We start from the raw sequence: 14,861 nt of genomic DNA, 5'->3' as shown, positions 1-14,861 counted from the left end.
CCTCGTTAAATGAACGGACTGGCGGGCGGAAGCTCTGGCAAACTTACAAGGCCATGTCAGGCAACCGCAAGACTGGAAACACCGTCAAAAACGTCAGGCTGGCGACCGGCGACTCGGCGTCCGACTTCGAAAAAAAGGCAGCAGAGACGCTCTTCCCGCAGCCATCAGTGCCACCAGACCCCAGAATTTATCAACGCACAGCACCTACTTCCGACAAAGATGTTGAGTCGCCTTTCACAATGCAAGAATTAGTGATGGCTCTCGAATCCGTCAACGCCAAGAGCGCACCAGGAAAGGATGGCATCACCTGGCAGATGCTGCGCAACCTTAACGAACACGGGAAAATGCAGCTACTTGAAGAAATTAACAAGGTTTGGTTGTCAGGCGAAATTCCTGCTGAATGGAAGCACTCCGTGGTGAGCCCCATTCCCAAACCAGGGAAGCCAGCCGTCAGCATCAGTAACTTGAGGCCCATCTCGCTTACCTCTACACTCAGCAAGGTCTTGGAGCGGATGATTCTCACCCGGCTTAACTACCACCTTGAAGAGTCACAGAAAGAACCCTACTTCGACCCGGGCCAGACAGGATTCCGACCAGGCCTCTGCACACAAGACAGCATTTTCTTGCTCCGTCGTTGTCTTCAAAAGCGGAGAGGAAGAAAAAGGGTTCCTGGCATACTGGTAGCCGTCGACCTGCGGAAGGCGTTCGATACCGTAGCGCACGAGGCAGTAATCTCCGCACTCGAAGACACGAAGCCAGGAGCCCGCATCCTCAACATCGTCAGGTCATTCCTAGAGGGACGCACCTTTGAGATTCGGAGTGACATTAGGAACCCTAAGATTTACAGCAGCAGCATTGGCGTTCCCCAGGGGGCCATACTGTCGCCCACGCTATTTAACCTGGTGATGCGAGGGCTGGCTACACGCCTCCGGCGAATTCATGGTGTGCGCCTCACCATGTACGCCGACGATGTGACGCTGTGGACGGAGCCCGGTGACCCTCTCAGAACAACAGAAGACGCAGAACAAGACGCCCTCAATACTTTAGCCGACTACTTGAAGACTACGGGAATGGAAGTGTCTCCGGAAAAAACAAAATATTTTCTCCTGGGCGGCTCCACGGTTGAAAACGAAAAGGTCAAGCTCTGCCTCGCCGGCCAGACACTCGAGAGAGCTCCAGACCGGCACATCAAGATTCTTGGCATCCCGATACATGAAAGCGGAGGTGCGGCAACGTGGCTACGGCAGCTAGAGCCTAAGTGGAAACAGCTTCTGCATCTTGTAAGACGCATAGCCCACAAATCCGGAGGAGCCAGCACACGCACAGCTCGCACCCTCACAATGGCAATACTAACGTCCAAAGCTTGCTACGGAGCTGTGTGTTTTGACCTGACAAAATCGCAATACGGCAAGCTGGAAAGACTACACCGGGAGTGTCTTCGGGTGATAACGGGCCTGCCCCGCCATGCCCGGGTCGAGGAGCTGCACCGCTACTCTCGCATCCCGCCGCTCAGAGACATCATCGCAGAACGCAAGGCAGGACACGATCGCCGCCTTCTCTACACGCCAGCGGGCCAGTCGCTCCTACAGCTGGACGGGGAACAGCTGGGTGAACAGATAGAAGTGCTCCGCGCGATCGCTCCCTGGGACGACGTCCAGGTTCGTGTCACGAAGCCAGTCACGCGCCGACGCACGAAAGGGGATCACACGGCCCAACGAACCGCCCTTGCTGAGAGGGCTGACTTCCAGGACAACGCCATCTTCACGGACGCCGCCTGGGACCCAGACACCTTCCGGGGAGCGGTCGCTGCCGTCCGAGGACAGCAGCGGGATGCGCAGGCGTTTCAATACTGCCAAGAGCAACCTGTGAGGTCACTTGAACTGCAGGCCATCCTTTATGCACTAGAGAAGTTGACTGAATGTGCAAGGACCAGCCCACTTTCTGTGCGAGGACAAACCTTCACCGTTTTTACCGACTCTTTGGACGCCCTCAAAAATCTGACGAAGACACCTAGAGCCGGCACTTTGGCGCACAACGTGAAAGTCGCTTGCGCAAAACTTCACGAGCTCTACGGCGTGATGGTGCGGGTGGACTGGGTCCCGGGGCATGCGGGCAGCATCGGAAACGGCGCCGCCCATGACGCGGCGAGCGAGTTGTTACGTTTCCGCTCGTCCCCCCTTGACACAGTCCATCAGGCTCCGCTGCTCTTTGACCCGGACGAGGAACGCGAGCGGATGAAGGTGCAAGCCAAACGAGAACTGAGGGCGAAGGTGCCGCACAATCCCCACCCACTTCCCAAAGGGCTTCCGCGCGGTGCGGAAGTGCTAATATACAAGGCTAGGACAGGTGCTGCCCTTACGGAAGATGTTCTGGCAAAGTGGCGAGCACACACTGCATCCAAAAGAGCTCGTGGCGGTGACCCACAAGTGGACATCCCCGATCAGAACGAGGAGGGCGTCCAGGCAGCCACTGCGACGTGCTGCACGTGCAATACCGGTGCCTCTCCAACGTTAAGGCACCTACTGTGGGACTGCCCCGGCCTTTCACCGCTGAGGAACAGGCACAAGGGCGCCGGCGTTACATCATTGGAAGAATGGACAACTCCGCCCCCTCACTTGGACGCCGCGAGCACGATGGCGCACGTTAAAGATCCCCAGGTGGTCAAAATTAATCCGGAGCCCTCCACTACGGCGCGCCTCATCGCCTGCGTTGCGTCGGCGCGTAAAACCCTACAATCAATCAAGTGATTTTATCAGGCGTAAAACGGTCCAGCCGGTCCATCACAGATTCACAATTAATCGAAGCGCCGTGTCGGCCTGCACACGACATGGTACAGAAGAGCATTTTCTTACAAGAAGCATATTTTATTAAGCCTGTAAGGTTTTAGTTTTATTGTAAAGTTCCCCACCTGCATATATGGGATGGCTCAAAGTCCGCGCAGGCAGCTGTCACTCACAGACATCTGCCAAACAGTTCGCCGCCATGGCTTACGGGCCAAAATCTTGTAGGATTAGGACAAAGACGATAAGCAGAAAAATGTCATTTTTTGGGCTGGGGAGCGGTCCGCTTCGTGCGTGGGTTTGCGCATGGCCGTCGAACTTTCAGCGGCGGTGAACTCCTGTTGCGCAGCTGTGATGGTCTTGCTAGTCGGCAAGCCGTTACACATTAACTGCGACGTTCTCGAACCCTTTGGGTTCGAGAACGACAGGTGAGCACGAGAGATGGCATCAGACAACAGTTTAATGGGGATAGAATTTCTCTGCTCACCCCCGCGCTGCTGCTCCCGTCGGTGCCGCGCAACAGTTACAGCAGTCAGTAGTTCGTTGTCGATCAGTCGGCTCGTTGTTGGGTCGTAACTGGCAGTGGAAACACGCTAAAGCTTCTCGTATAGATTCGGGATCTACGACGGAGGCGAGCATGGGTGGACCTCTTGTTTTCGAGTCCTCGACACGTCTGCCGCGTCTACTGTTTTCCCGCGCTCCTTGGGGGCTCCTCTCCTTGTGTTGCCGCGCCCAAGCGGGACCAAACCTGCGGGCCGTCCTTTGGTCCGCTCCGTCCGCCGGCTCAGCCCAAAGCGAAAAGCGCCCACGGGGACAAACAGCTTACCGTCCCCGATTCGCGGCGGAGGTCCGTTTTCAAGGCGGCATCGATGGGGCCGCACGCAGGATGCGTTTTTAAGTGGACACAGCTTTCGTCATCCCGAAAGGAAACAGACGTTGTTGTTGCTTTGTTTGGCGTCCACGCCTGAGCTCTTCACACCGCCCAGGCCTGCTGATTCCCCAGCTCTAAGGGAGTCGCTAGGGTCGGGCTGGCCCGGCGGCCTCTGCGTCCACACGGAGTGGCGCCTAGAGAATTACGCTACGAATGGAGTCGCGCGGACATGTAGCTTCCGCAACGCTTGTTGCTCAGATAGCCTGCAGAGGCTACAGCACAGAGGTTCAGGCTGAAGCTGAACGACCCCGCGAGTGGCCCACACAACCTTTAAACATTTAAATAACCATATATATAGTACGCTGACCATTCAGCGAGAAATATCGAGTCGATATCAGTCACGCTTATGCGATTCAACTAATCCACTAGCTTTATTGAACGGGTCGTCATCGCAACGAACTTCCTTGTCAAACGCTATACATTGAAATTTGTAGGAGAAACTGTGAATGAGCCCGTAGGTCAGTGCTCAAGTTGTCAATAATTACAAATAACGTCCCTAAGGCTTAAACATTTTACAATGTTCTTCAGACATTATTTCATTATTCGCATGCCTGACCCTTTCTTATACCGAAACGTGCGCGCGCCGAAACGTCCGCGTACTTCGATGTCCGTGTACCGAAAAGACTACCGAAACGACCTGTGCCGAGAAGGACTGGAGCCGAGCTCGGGGACTTTTTTATGTGGCTTCTCAGGCCCGGTCAAGCTGTGTACCCACGACTTTTGGTCCAAGACGTCTTCTCATAAACCTCGGGAAAACAAGAAAGAGGAGCAGGAATAACTGAATTAAATTGAAACGGACTCGAAGGTTGTCAACCATAACGTGAGGGGCCCCCCACTCCTCCCCATGTGTCACGAGTTAGTGAGCTTTGGTGTGAAGGGGAGGTTGAAGCTCCTACCTTCAACTTTCAATGCGGGAAGTCAAGATATTTTTTTTTTCATATGATCGAGCGGGGCCCCTGACAGCTGGGGGCCCGGGGCTGCAGCCCCCGTAGCCCCCACCTTAATCCGGCCCTGCTTTGGACTGAAAACTGGACTGGATGGTTCATCTAGGTTGGCCCAAGCATGTTGCAACTCAAGCCCATGCCTCTGCTTGGTAGGAGTGGTGCTTGCACCCGCGGACCAACAGGTGACGCGTCAATGAAAGCTAGTGCCCTGTGTTCTGCCACAGAAATGGATCTTCTATATCATGCTTATGTGTGTGCATGCCGTCTACCTAGCCTGTTTCGGAGCTGAGCTAAAGTGTTGCTCTGGACTGCCTGTATGTTTTCTTGCACCCCTTATCCAGTGCCCGTTTCTCCGGGATGGTGCATACCCAACTCTGCCTGAGCCCGTTAAGCTCCAGAGGACTTCCACCCTGGGCCACGGCCCACAATGGCCCACCCGGTGCTGCAGCCCCATCCACTCGCGCTTCGGTAGCATGCTGCCATGGGTTCTTTTTGGATAGCAGGGGAAGGAGGGGGGGGGATTAGGTGGTGCTACAATTGACCACGGCTAAACTAGCAGTGCTAGAAGAGGCCAACTGTGGGGACAGATACTCCTGTACAACAGAAAATGCCTGCTTTTGCTTACACCTGGGCCATGAAGCAACACCTGGGCCATGAAGCACAGCATAGTGGAGGGCTACGGACTAATTTAGACAACCTGGTGCTATTTAATGTGCACCGTAATCTTGACACAACGGCACCGTCGTATTTTGCCTATTCATTCCCTGCAATTACAGCCTGGCTGTCCTCAGTTACTGCATGCTGCAACCCTCCTTAGCTTGTCATGCTGCCAAAGCATGCTACAAAAGAACTCTTGGCTTGCTCAGACTGACATTTGGGTTTCGCTACCGTTGACGGGTGTGAAGGCTCACTTACAGCCTCTCTACATTTTCTTTCGCTTGCTAGGAGACCACATTCACAGGCACTACAAAAATTTCAGTGCCTTGGAATGTCGCCACTTTTGCCTGCAGTTGGATGTGCACTACCCCCGCCCATTCCCCAAACATGTGCTAGGCTTTTTTGCGAGCTGAGAACAAACTCATTTATTACCTGTCAGTCCAACTACCTAAAATGCAGTCCTGCAAAGTATGGTCACTCATGCTGTATGTGTTTCGTTTTTCTGTATTCAGCAAGTTCCTGTTGTCATGAAGATGCTCCATCCCCATTGCCTGCTGCCCCTGTTACTGGACAAGTCACTGGTGCTCCAAGAACTTTCATTTTGAGCTGTGAATGCAACACTGAGGGAGCTGAAGGCATGTTGAGAAATGTGTCGCCTGGGCTGCAGTTGGTGTTTCCCTTGTTGCTTGAGATGTGCTCTAATAGGAGTGTTGCCACACTACCTTGGCAATGGGGCCTACACTGTATTCATACTAATCCAAATAAACATGAATTACCTGGAAAGTTTGCTTCAGAGACATCTCTTTGCTACAGACAGCAATGTAGGCCAGGGTGGGAAATGGGAACTATTGAGTGCATGGTGGAGGCTGCCACGAGCACACCTCATTTGAAAGACTAGCAACAGTACCACTTGATTATGAACTTCTGCAACTTAACTTTCCACATGGTGGTTCGTTGTGCACCTGCAGCATTCCAAGAAAAATGGCATTCATGATGGGTTTTCAAGGTCTTTCACAGCTGTGTCAATTTTTGAGCACCACAATGGGAACCTTGATAGAGCCAACATTTCAACAAGAGGAATCCCCTTCAGATAACTCCACTTGTCAAAGCAATGGCTCAACAATTGTTCCTAATGGTGTGTTGATAGATAAGCACTTTGTGTGTTACAAAATTTTTGTATTCGCTAATGATCAACCAAACAATCGGGTCGTCCTAACGTGGTAGCCTTATGGTTAATTTTATTTATTGAGAAACTTTGACGCTTATCAATGGTGTGTGCAAGGCAGTGGTTTGTAAGTGTTTAGAGAACCATCATGAAACCCAGTAAAAGACAACAAACCTCAAGACATCAGAGATCAAGGCGCTTGCTTTCAAGCAAAAGGAGCTTACATAGTAGCCCCATAACTTTGCGGTATCCTAAATGGTAGAATGCAGCGCACATGAACAGGTAACAGAATAATGTTTATTAGCAAAATGGCTTGGTGCAGGTTAGCTGCCATGGCCATTTTGAGTCACGATGAGGAATATTTGAGCATAATCAGCCTCCTACTATCCACTGCACCACAAAGGCCCCTCCCACAGACTTCAAAAGCATGCTTTGTCATCTGAATCCATTCCTTTCTCTGCAGTGGCAAGAGTACAGTACAGACAATATTCATGCAGCAAGCACACACAAGTAAAATTGGCCAACGAAGTATTTGTGCCAAAGCAGCAGCAAAGCCTAGAATTATGACGGGGGTCAAAAACCCCGCAGCAACTACATTTAAAGGGACCCCAAAAAGCTTTGTGAAGGTGGCAATCAAATGCATTCAGGTGGTAGAACACATAACGGGGGATTTTAGAGCCAAGTGTGAGCCCCATACGTTGTACGGATAATTTGTAAACAATTTTTGAAGATCGCCTGTTTCAGCCGATGAGCGCGACGCCGCAAGAGCCGACCGCGGCTGACGCAACGGCGAAGGCGCCCCCTGATTCGCCCAATCGCCGGCGAGGTCGGCCGCCGGCGGCGTCACTGTTATTGGCTTCCGGCTGCTCTCCCTCCTTCCTGCGCGATCCCGAGGCAAAGGCGGGTCCGCAGCGATTGACGCGTGCCTAGGCGCAGGAATGTAGGTAGCGCAGAACGGAAGTCGAGCGTCGAGATGTCACATGGCTATTCCCAGCTGCTTTGAAGGAAACAGAGAGGGAGGAGGAGTCGATTGATTGATTGTAGGGTTTAACGCGCCGACGCAACGCATGCGATGAGGCGCGCCGTAGTGGAGGGCTCCGGATTAATTTTGACCACCTGGGGATCTTTAACGTGCGCCGAAATCTCGTACACAAGGGCGTTTTTAAGTGCAATGCACTTCTTAAGCGACCCTGAACCTGCGTCCACCGGCGATGTCCGCATCACATACCAACGTGGGGGATTGGCCAGGAATCTCCTCGTCTTCCTTGGCAACGGGGGGAGATGGGCGCGCGCTGCCTGGCCGGTGACATGGCACATACACACGTGGGGGATTGGCCAGGAATCGGGCGTGAGAAGGGCTAATGCACCCGCTTAAAGGGACACTGAAGTGATATGTAAACATTGCGAGATTACTAGCGCAAATTGTAGTCCGGAGTCCCCAGGCCATGTTTCGACCACTCTAGGCGCGTTTACGCGATTTTATTTAGTAGAAAAAATAATTCGAAAATGCTGTCCTCCTCTCTTTACGCTCGCCCATTTTCTGTGGCGTTTTCGTGTGATGTCAGGAGGGGATGATCTGGCAATTGGCTGGCTGCGTTACTGCACGGCTCCCCGGCCTTCAGACAGAGTCAGTCGGCCCAGCGTTTCGTCTGCCGGCCGTCGACGGGTCGTCGCAATTCGTTCGCTTAGTTGAAACGAAGCCAGGACACGTTTGTGAATGGAAGAATGTGCCTTTCTTTACTTGGTTTGTTTGTACACTGTATCTAGCTCCAAGTCAAGGTCGCTTCACACAAGCGCTGCACAAGCCCACATGCGACGCTTCGCTGACTGGTACGCCAGTAGGAAAATATAAGGCCTCTTGAAGGCGGGAGAAGAGTCAGCGAAGTGAATATAGGTACTAAGGAAATAAAATCAACTGATATTTTTACCGTACAGCGTAAAACTAGGGCGCGGAGAGCACTTTTTTGCGCTGGGCGAACAAGCACAGCGGCACGGAGCAAGAGTGTACAGCGGTCAGCAGCACGACTACGCATCTGCGAACGCTTTTACGTCTACGAAATGCAATTTCTAGACGTGAGCTACTGTGGAAACTCGGGCGACGCTTACTGCACGAGCGTAGTACAACAAATGGTCACCTACGCTGCTTGAAATGCCAAAACTAAATAAAAGTGTAATCCGGTTGTACAATATATACCCTATATTACGACGGCCAGCGGAGCCAGCTCCGTGGCCAAGTTGTTTGGGGCGCTAAATATGCCACCGCGAGTGTTTTGCAAGTCAGGAGTTCGAATCCCCGCGGGTACGCGCTTTTTTTTTCTGTAAGTTAACTTTTTCGTTTTCCGCCGATGTTTTCTATATTGAGTTCACCTTTTTTTGGGCCGCAACGTTCATGGCTCCACGAACTAGTTCACAAAACGCGTGCAGGCTGGCACTGGCGCGCTAGCGAGTTCTCATTGGTGTGCTGTTGCCATAAGCACCGACTGCTTGCAGGCAGTGGGCACAGGCCAGAATGAACAGACCCTTGGCCTGGTACGAACACGCTTTTTACGATACAGGCATGAGGGAGGAAAGCTCCAAATATGGGGGAAAAGCGCATGGCATTTGGGCGTCTGCGGGTACGCGGAGGGCGTTCATGCACTGCGTAGGTCTCGGCTAGTGAATGCTACGACTACAAGCCGTCCTGGGAGGCTTTTCTTGTGCATTTTACAGCCGACAACATGGCAGAAGCGCGGTACGATGATTACTGAGATATTGAGAATGCCCATCCAGCAACGCCATTGGTTATGTTTTACAGAACCGAAACCGAAACCGAAACTTGTTTGATTGCTAACCTTGGGCATCGTCCAATCACGGCGCCCCTCCTCCCACCGTCACAGCCTTAGTTGGTGCGGCCGCCGCAAACCGCGCATGGTGGTTTTTCTTCTTTCGCGCTTTGTGAAATAATTACGGATTTGTCAACCGGATAAACGATGAAAAGTGTGCTAATTTGAGCCAGTCTATGCAGTGCAAGCAAAAACGGGAGTTTGACAAATTCACTTCAGTATCCCTTTAAATGCATCTTTCTTTCTTTGTAGTTGTGTGTGTGTGTGTGATCTCTCTTTCGCGAACATTACCGAACCGCGCAAATTCAACTCGTTCATTCGCACTTTAACATTCTTCCCCTCGGGGAAATGCGGGGAATTTTTTGCTTTTCACCTCCATCAGAAAAGCGGCCGCCGCGGCCGGGAATCGAACCCGCGACCTCGTGCTCAGGAGCGCAACGCCTTAGCCACTGAGCCACCGCGGCGGCTAGGGAGGAGGAGTCGATCGGCAAGTGGGGAGGTGCATTTAATTGCTTCTGGCGCAGCTAATACTGAATGTAGATCAATAATTCCAATGGCATTGCATCGCTATATTGGTGCTACGTGACAATACAGGCTTTTTGTAACTTTTACAGAAGGCTTTTGTGGGTCCCTTTAATTGCAGAATGCGTGAGCTTTCCGAGATGCACTGTAACGCTTACAAACTGCCCTAAAGCTCTCATGTAGAACAGCAGCAAGTTGAGAGCTATTTTAAAGCTAATAATGAGGAGGTCGTGAAATGAAGTGTGCATGTCTCGTAGAAACATCTGCACTGCTATTCTTGAATCTTGATTTTAGAGGACTCCTTGCAAAATTGCTAGCCATAATTACTTTGGTTGAGGTTAGCTGATGCTTAACAGTTTATATAACAGAAATATAGCATGCAAGCAGAAATGATGCGTTAAGCAGACACAGTCATGCAGCATTGAGTAAATGGAAGCAAGTGTGGCATCTGTGCAAATCAGTGGTTGCCGAAAGAAACAATGTGGCATGGCTATTAGCAGCAAATTTCCTTAGGGCAGAGGACACGCTGAGGCTTGATTGATTGTAGGGTTTAACGCGCCGACACAACGCAGGCAATGAGGCGCGCCGTAGTGAAGGGCTCCGGATTAATTTTGACCACCTGGGGATCTTTATCGTGCGCCAAAATCTTGCACACACGGGCGTTCTTGCTTTTCGCCTCCATCAGAAAAGTGGCCGCCGCGGCCGGGAATGGAACCCGCGACTTGGTGCTCAGCAGCGCAACGCCTTAGCCACTGAGCCACCGCGGCGGGTGGCACTGAGGCTTCATCAACTGGGTGGAACAAACCATTTCTGATTCGTGTTTTGGAGAAGGTGTACATGCAAGTCGAGAATTTCGAAATTAAGAGCATATAAAAAGAAAGTGCAACTCTCGGCCTAGGGCGAGCACAAACCATGGCTGCCTGTACTGCAATGAATGTGCAAGTAGTTTTCTCCACCACCTATTCACCACGTAGGGTTTTATGCTGACCATACCACTAGAGAGAGCAGGTTACGGGGTGACAAGGGTTGGCTGCAGCGAATCCCGCATGGCAGGCAAATATGTGGTCCTGAAAAGGGCCGTTTTAGCAAGCCGATGGTCTTCAGTGGTGCCTCGTTGCACCTCAGGACTGCGAGCAGTACTGCAGGCAGTCGTTCCTCTCGTGGCCCTTGGCTCCACAGCGGACACAGCGGGAGAAGGTGTACTTGGCAATAGGTGCAGCTCGGTCTGGCGAGAGAATGCCCCGCCCGTACCGCCTGGCCAGCGCCTTCACAAGGATCGCGGACATCTCGTCGATGCCACGATCCCTCGACACGTGGTATCCATCCGCGGCAAACAGGGACCGCTTCGGCTGTTTGGTCGCGTTCAGGAAACGGTGCTGCGCACAAATTCAGCAACAAAGCAAGCAGACTGTCAGGGCAAATGCAAGCACACTTCACAGTACAGATATTTAATGTTAGGTAACAACAAGACTCGCGAAGAAATGCGAAGCATGCACCGGTTCACTACTAAGTTCTTTTTAAACCATGTATGCAAACATTTAGTGTGCCTCTGCCTTAAATAAGTTCTTTTTATGTCCCTGCTACACTATGTTTTGAAATGACATTCGGCTCAAATGAGATTCGAGCCAAATAAGCACCAAAAGAGACATTTGGGATTTCAAATGCCATTTCTAGCACTCTCGCACGCAGCGTCTTCGATTGGCAATAAAAAATATACTACTGCCGTACGTAAAACAAACAAAATATTTGTTTGTGGAACTTTGTTCACTGCTGATTTACTTAAAATATGAAAGAGACATATTTAATTTTAATACTTTCAAAACCAGTGGGTCAGTCGCAAAAAAAAAACAAAAAAAAAACACGCAAGACAGCAGCCACATTAGAGTAAAAACTGGTGCCTCTTCTAATTTGACATCATTTTACTGCCTTAGACTGCTCCTACATTTCATCGTTGTATTATTGTACGAAAACGGAACGGGGCGACAACAGTGCCACTACAGCACGGCGAGCAATTGTGAAATCTTTCAAATGCCATCGAAATTGTAGTGTAGCACGGGATGCTGAATGACATTCGAAGCACCCGATTTTAGTCAAATGACATTTGGTTCAAATGACATTCGGACCCTAATGTAACCATGTAGCAAACATTTAGTGGCACTCTGCCATTACTAATTTTGTAAGGCGGACTTCTCCAAAGTTTCATACAAAGTGGGACTTTTAGCTCCTATTTCCGACTCTATAAGCGTACTTCAGTGCAAACGCTAGGGGGTACGGCAAGTTTGATAACATGCATTTCGAGAACACAGCGACGTCGCAGGCGAAGCACGTGGTCGGTCAACATGTTTTCACAACAGAATGGTACCTTCTATACACATACTCCCACGCAAAACTGGCTAAAGTTGTGTACAATTTCTAATTTTTTAAGACAGCGTTAGAAATATAGTTATACGTAGCCACTAGAGAACAAAACAATAGACGTAGGCCTATACGAGCTCGTCCATTGTTACCTCAGCGTTCAGTATGTAGACGTCCCGCATACGCTTCAGGGTGGCCGTTAGCTTCCTGTTTAGCAAGCGACGAGTGGAACTCGCGCTTGCCGACTGGAAGCAACGAGGCAGCACCGTGAAGACGTACACGGCAGGGGCCACCTCGCGCTGCAGCTGGGTCGCCAGGGCCTACAACACAAATAGGGCGACATTTAATGTCCATCCCGCCTTCACAGACAAACAAAATAGTGCGAGGGTTTCCTCTGTACACACCTTGATGCTGTCACATATCCGCTGTGGATCTGCGCCGGTCCGATCTAAATCGTTCCCCCCAACATAGAGAACGGCGAAATCTGCCGGCCGGCAACACAAGCGCGACACTGCTTCGGAGAGCCGGGGAGTGTTGTGGCCACTGAAGCTAAATGTGCAGGTCTCCACAAACGGCAACAAGCGCAGCTAGACAGCTAGAACTCCGCGTAACGACACCACTAGAACCTGGCTGCCTGGCGTTGCACTAACGATGAACCACGGTACAGAGAACCGTCCTCTGAACTCACGCTGCCAAATGCCAAATGACGGCCCTGGTGAGAAAAAAAAAATCAAACGTCACATCCGGTTAATGTGTGTGTGACGTCATTTTAACGGACCAATCAGTGTGCGGTGCCTGCTGGCCCGATATGCTTGTGTTCCCAGTGGGGACGCTCTGACGCATCCGACTAAAACCTGACCACAACCGCCGCCAAATCGGCCTAAACGCACCTAACTATGCTGGCAACGCTGTTATTTTGGCCTCAAAATCTCTCCAACTTTGGTGTGAAAATCGAGGGGCTTTGGCCATGCTGACAACGCTGACAACGTTCTTTTGTGCTTTTCTTGTTCGTCCGTCCGTGCTTTTGCGGCACCGTTTCAACTGAACGGACGGACGGCCTGGCCTGTACCTCCTGTACGCTGCGGTGGTTTGAAATGGGAGCTATTAGCGAGTTTTAGCTCACCGTTTTTCACGGTCCGCTCCGCTCCGATAGCAAGCGGGAGCGCCATTGCGCATGCCTGGCCCGCTTGGTGGCGAACGGCATTGGCTCCCGTTGCGCTGACCGTGTCGCCGATACCGGAGCGGACCGTCGAAAACGGTTAGCTAAAACTCTCTAATATTCCAGCTGACGTTCCTAGAGTACTACCGAGCCTCACGTCAGTCCGCGCCTCAACTTCAAACATTCAGCTTCGACGACGCAAAGGCGGAGACTGTGGTCGTCTACGTCGGTGGTAGCGACAAGCTCGGCAGGAGGTAAGTGTTTAGTCATGTGATATTGCGCTTTTTATACCCCGAAGAAAACACACAAGGTGTTGCTGGCTTAAGGGCTCGTGGTAGAAGTGTAGGCTCATTTTAAAGCGGGTAAGCTACGTGCCATATTTCTTGCGAACGCGCACCCGAAAGCAGGAAAGTCGTGATTTTTTTTTTCTTACGGGCTCATATGCGTAACTGCGCTCTAATCTGCTAGCTATGGTGTCACTATGCTTACTACTGGCGACAGTTATTACATCGTGGTAAACGTTCACAGCCTCAGTAAGCAGAACAGGGATTCTGGGTTGCACGCACAAATGCAAATCGGGCACAGTTTCGGAGGTATTTATATCCTATGTCATCGAGACGTCGCTCACTGCTTCCATTACAGGGGCTGGTCGAAAATTTCCACTACAGCCGGTGCACGTGTACGAGTGGCCGACGGGTGACCTGCGCTGTTTCTAACGAGAGACAGACCTACCTCAAGAGACTGCTTGTCAATGCCTTGGGCTAAGGGCGTCACTGTTCTCGTTGCGGGTGTATTTCGCAAAATCTGCGCTTCGCAGCCTGTCTTTCGTAGAGACAGGGCAGTGAAAGTATAGGGTGTATTCACAGGGCTTTGGGCCGCGTGGTAGCGCTACCTGCCCGGCGGCAACGACGCCATATTTGAGGTTGCACTCCGCCGCGCGGGCAGCGCGTTTCCCGACGCGAAATGTGGTTTGCAGCGTGCTGCTGGCAAGAACTTTCGTGTGGACGGTGTTTTTTCTGCGTGATTCGTGGGTTTGCGAATGCCTCATCCTACCGAGTAGCTAGCATAAGTAGCATTGTTCCCGCTTCGAAAATCCGGACTGCGCTGGTCTCCTACAACCACAGACCCGAAGCAGGCCGCACGACAAAATAAAAAAGCACGCCGTGTATTTTTTTTTCCTTTCGCTGTTTCGAAGCGACGGTTCGGGCAGTGCTTGAAGGCTGTCTGTCTTCATTCTACGAATTCCCAAAGAAGCTATCGAATCTGTATCGAATCAGTATCGAATCTGTTGGAACCCGTTTCATCCAGGTGGGCCCTGGGACGATGGGCGTCGGAGCTTTCACCTCGCACCTCGTCACATGTTTGAGACATTCGCACGCTTAAAATGTTCACAAATTAAGGTAGCCGGCGTACTTTATGGATGAGACGAACTATACTGGCCTCCCAGCCTCGACATGGGCTGCTTCGAGTGTTGAGGTGAACGCAGGCGTACATGCAAGATTACTTCCCAGGTAACTGCGGGAATC

General features: G+C 51.5%; 1 protein-coding gene across 1 annotated transcript; it reads right to left on the bottom strand.

The window, feature by feature from the left end:
• Window positions 1-10,942: 10,942 nt before the first annotated feature.
• LOC144144195 (uncharacterized) lies at window positions 10,943-13,972 on the bottom strand. The gene is made up of 3 exons (XM_077675559.1): window positions 13,964-13,972; window positions 12,329-12,496; window positions 10,943-11,197 (listed from the first exon to the last, which is right to left on the bottom strand). Exons 1-3 carry the CDS (start codon window positions 13,970-13,972, stop codon window positions 10,943-10,945), a joined length of 432 nt encoding a protein of 143 aa, XP_077531685.1.
• Window positions 13,973-14,861: the final 889 nt, after the last annotated feature.

Source organism: Haemaphysalis longicornis, unplaced genomic scaffold, assembly GCF_048455015.1.
Source record: "Haemaphysalis longicornis isolate Haplotype H1 unplaced genomic scaffold, Haemaphysalis longicornis Haplotype H1 scaffold_66, whole genome shotgun sequence".
Classification (NCBI taxonomy): domain Eukaryota; kingdom Metazoa; phylum Arthropoda; class Arachnida; order Ixodida; family Ixodidae; genus Haemaphysalis; species Haemaphysalis longicornis.
Note: the sequence above shows the minus strand (reverse complement) of the source record. Positions and strands in the feature narration are given on the sequence as shown.

Bases quoted from the DNA above. Each gene is read 5' to 3' on its own strand.
- LOC144144195 (XM_077675559.1), bottom strand. The intron at 11,198-12,328 runs GTAACAATGGAC...ATTTGTGCGCAG, and splicing joins TCTACATACTGAACGCTGAG to CACCGTTTCCTGAACGCGAC.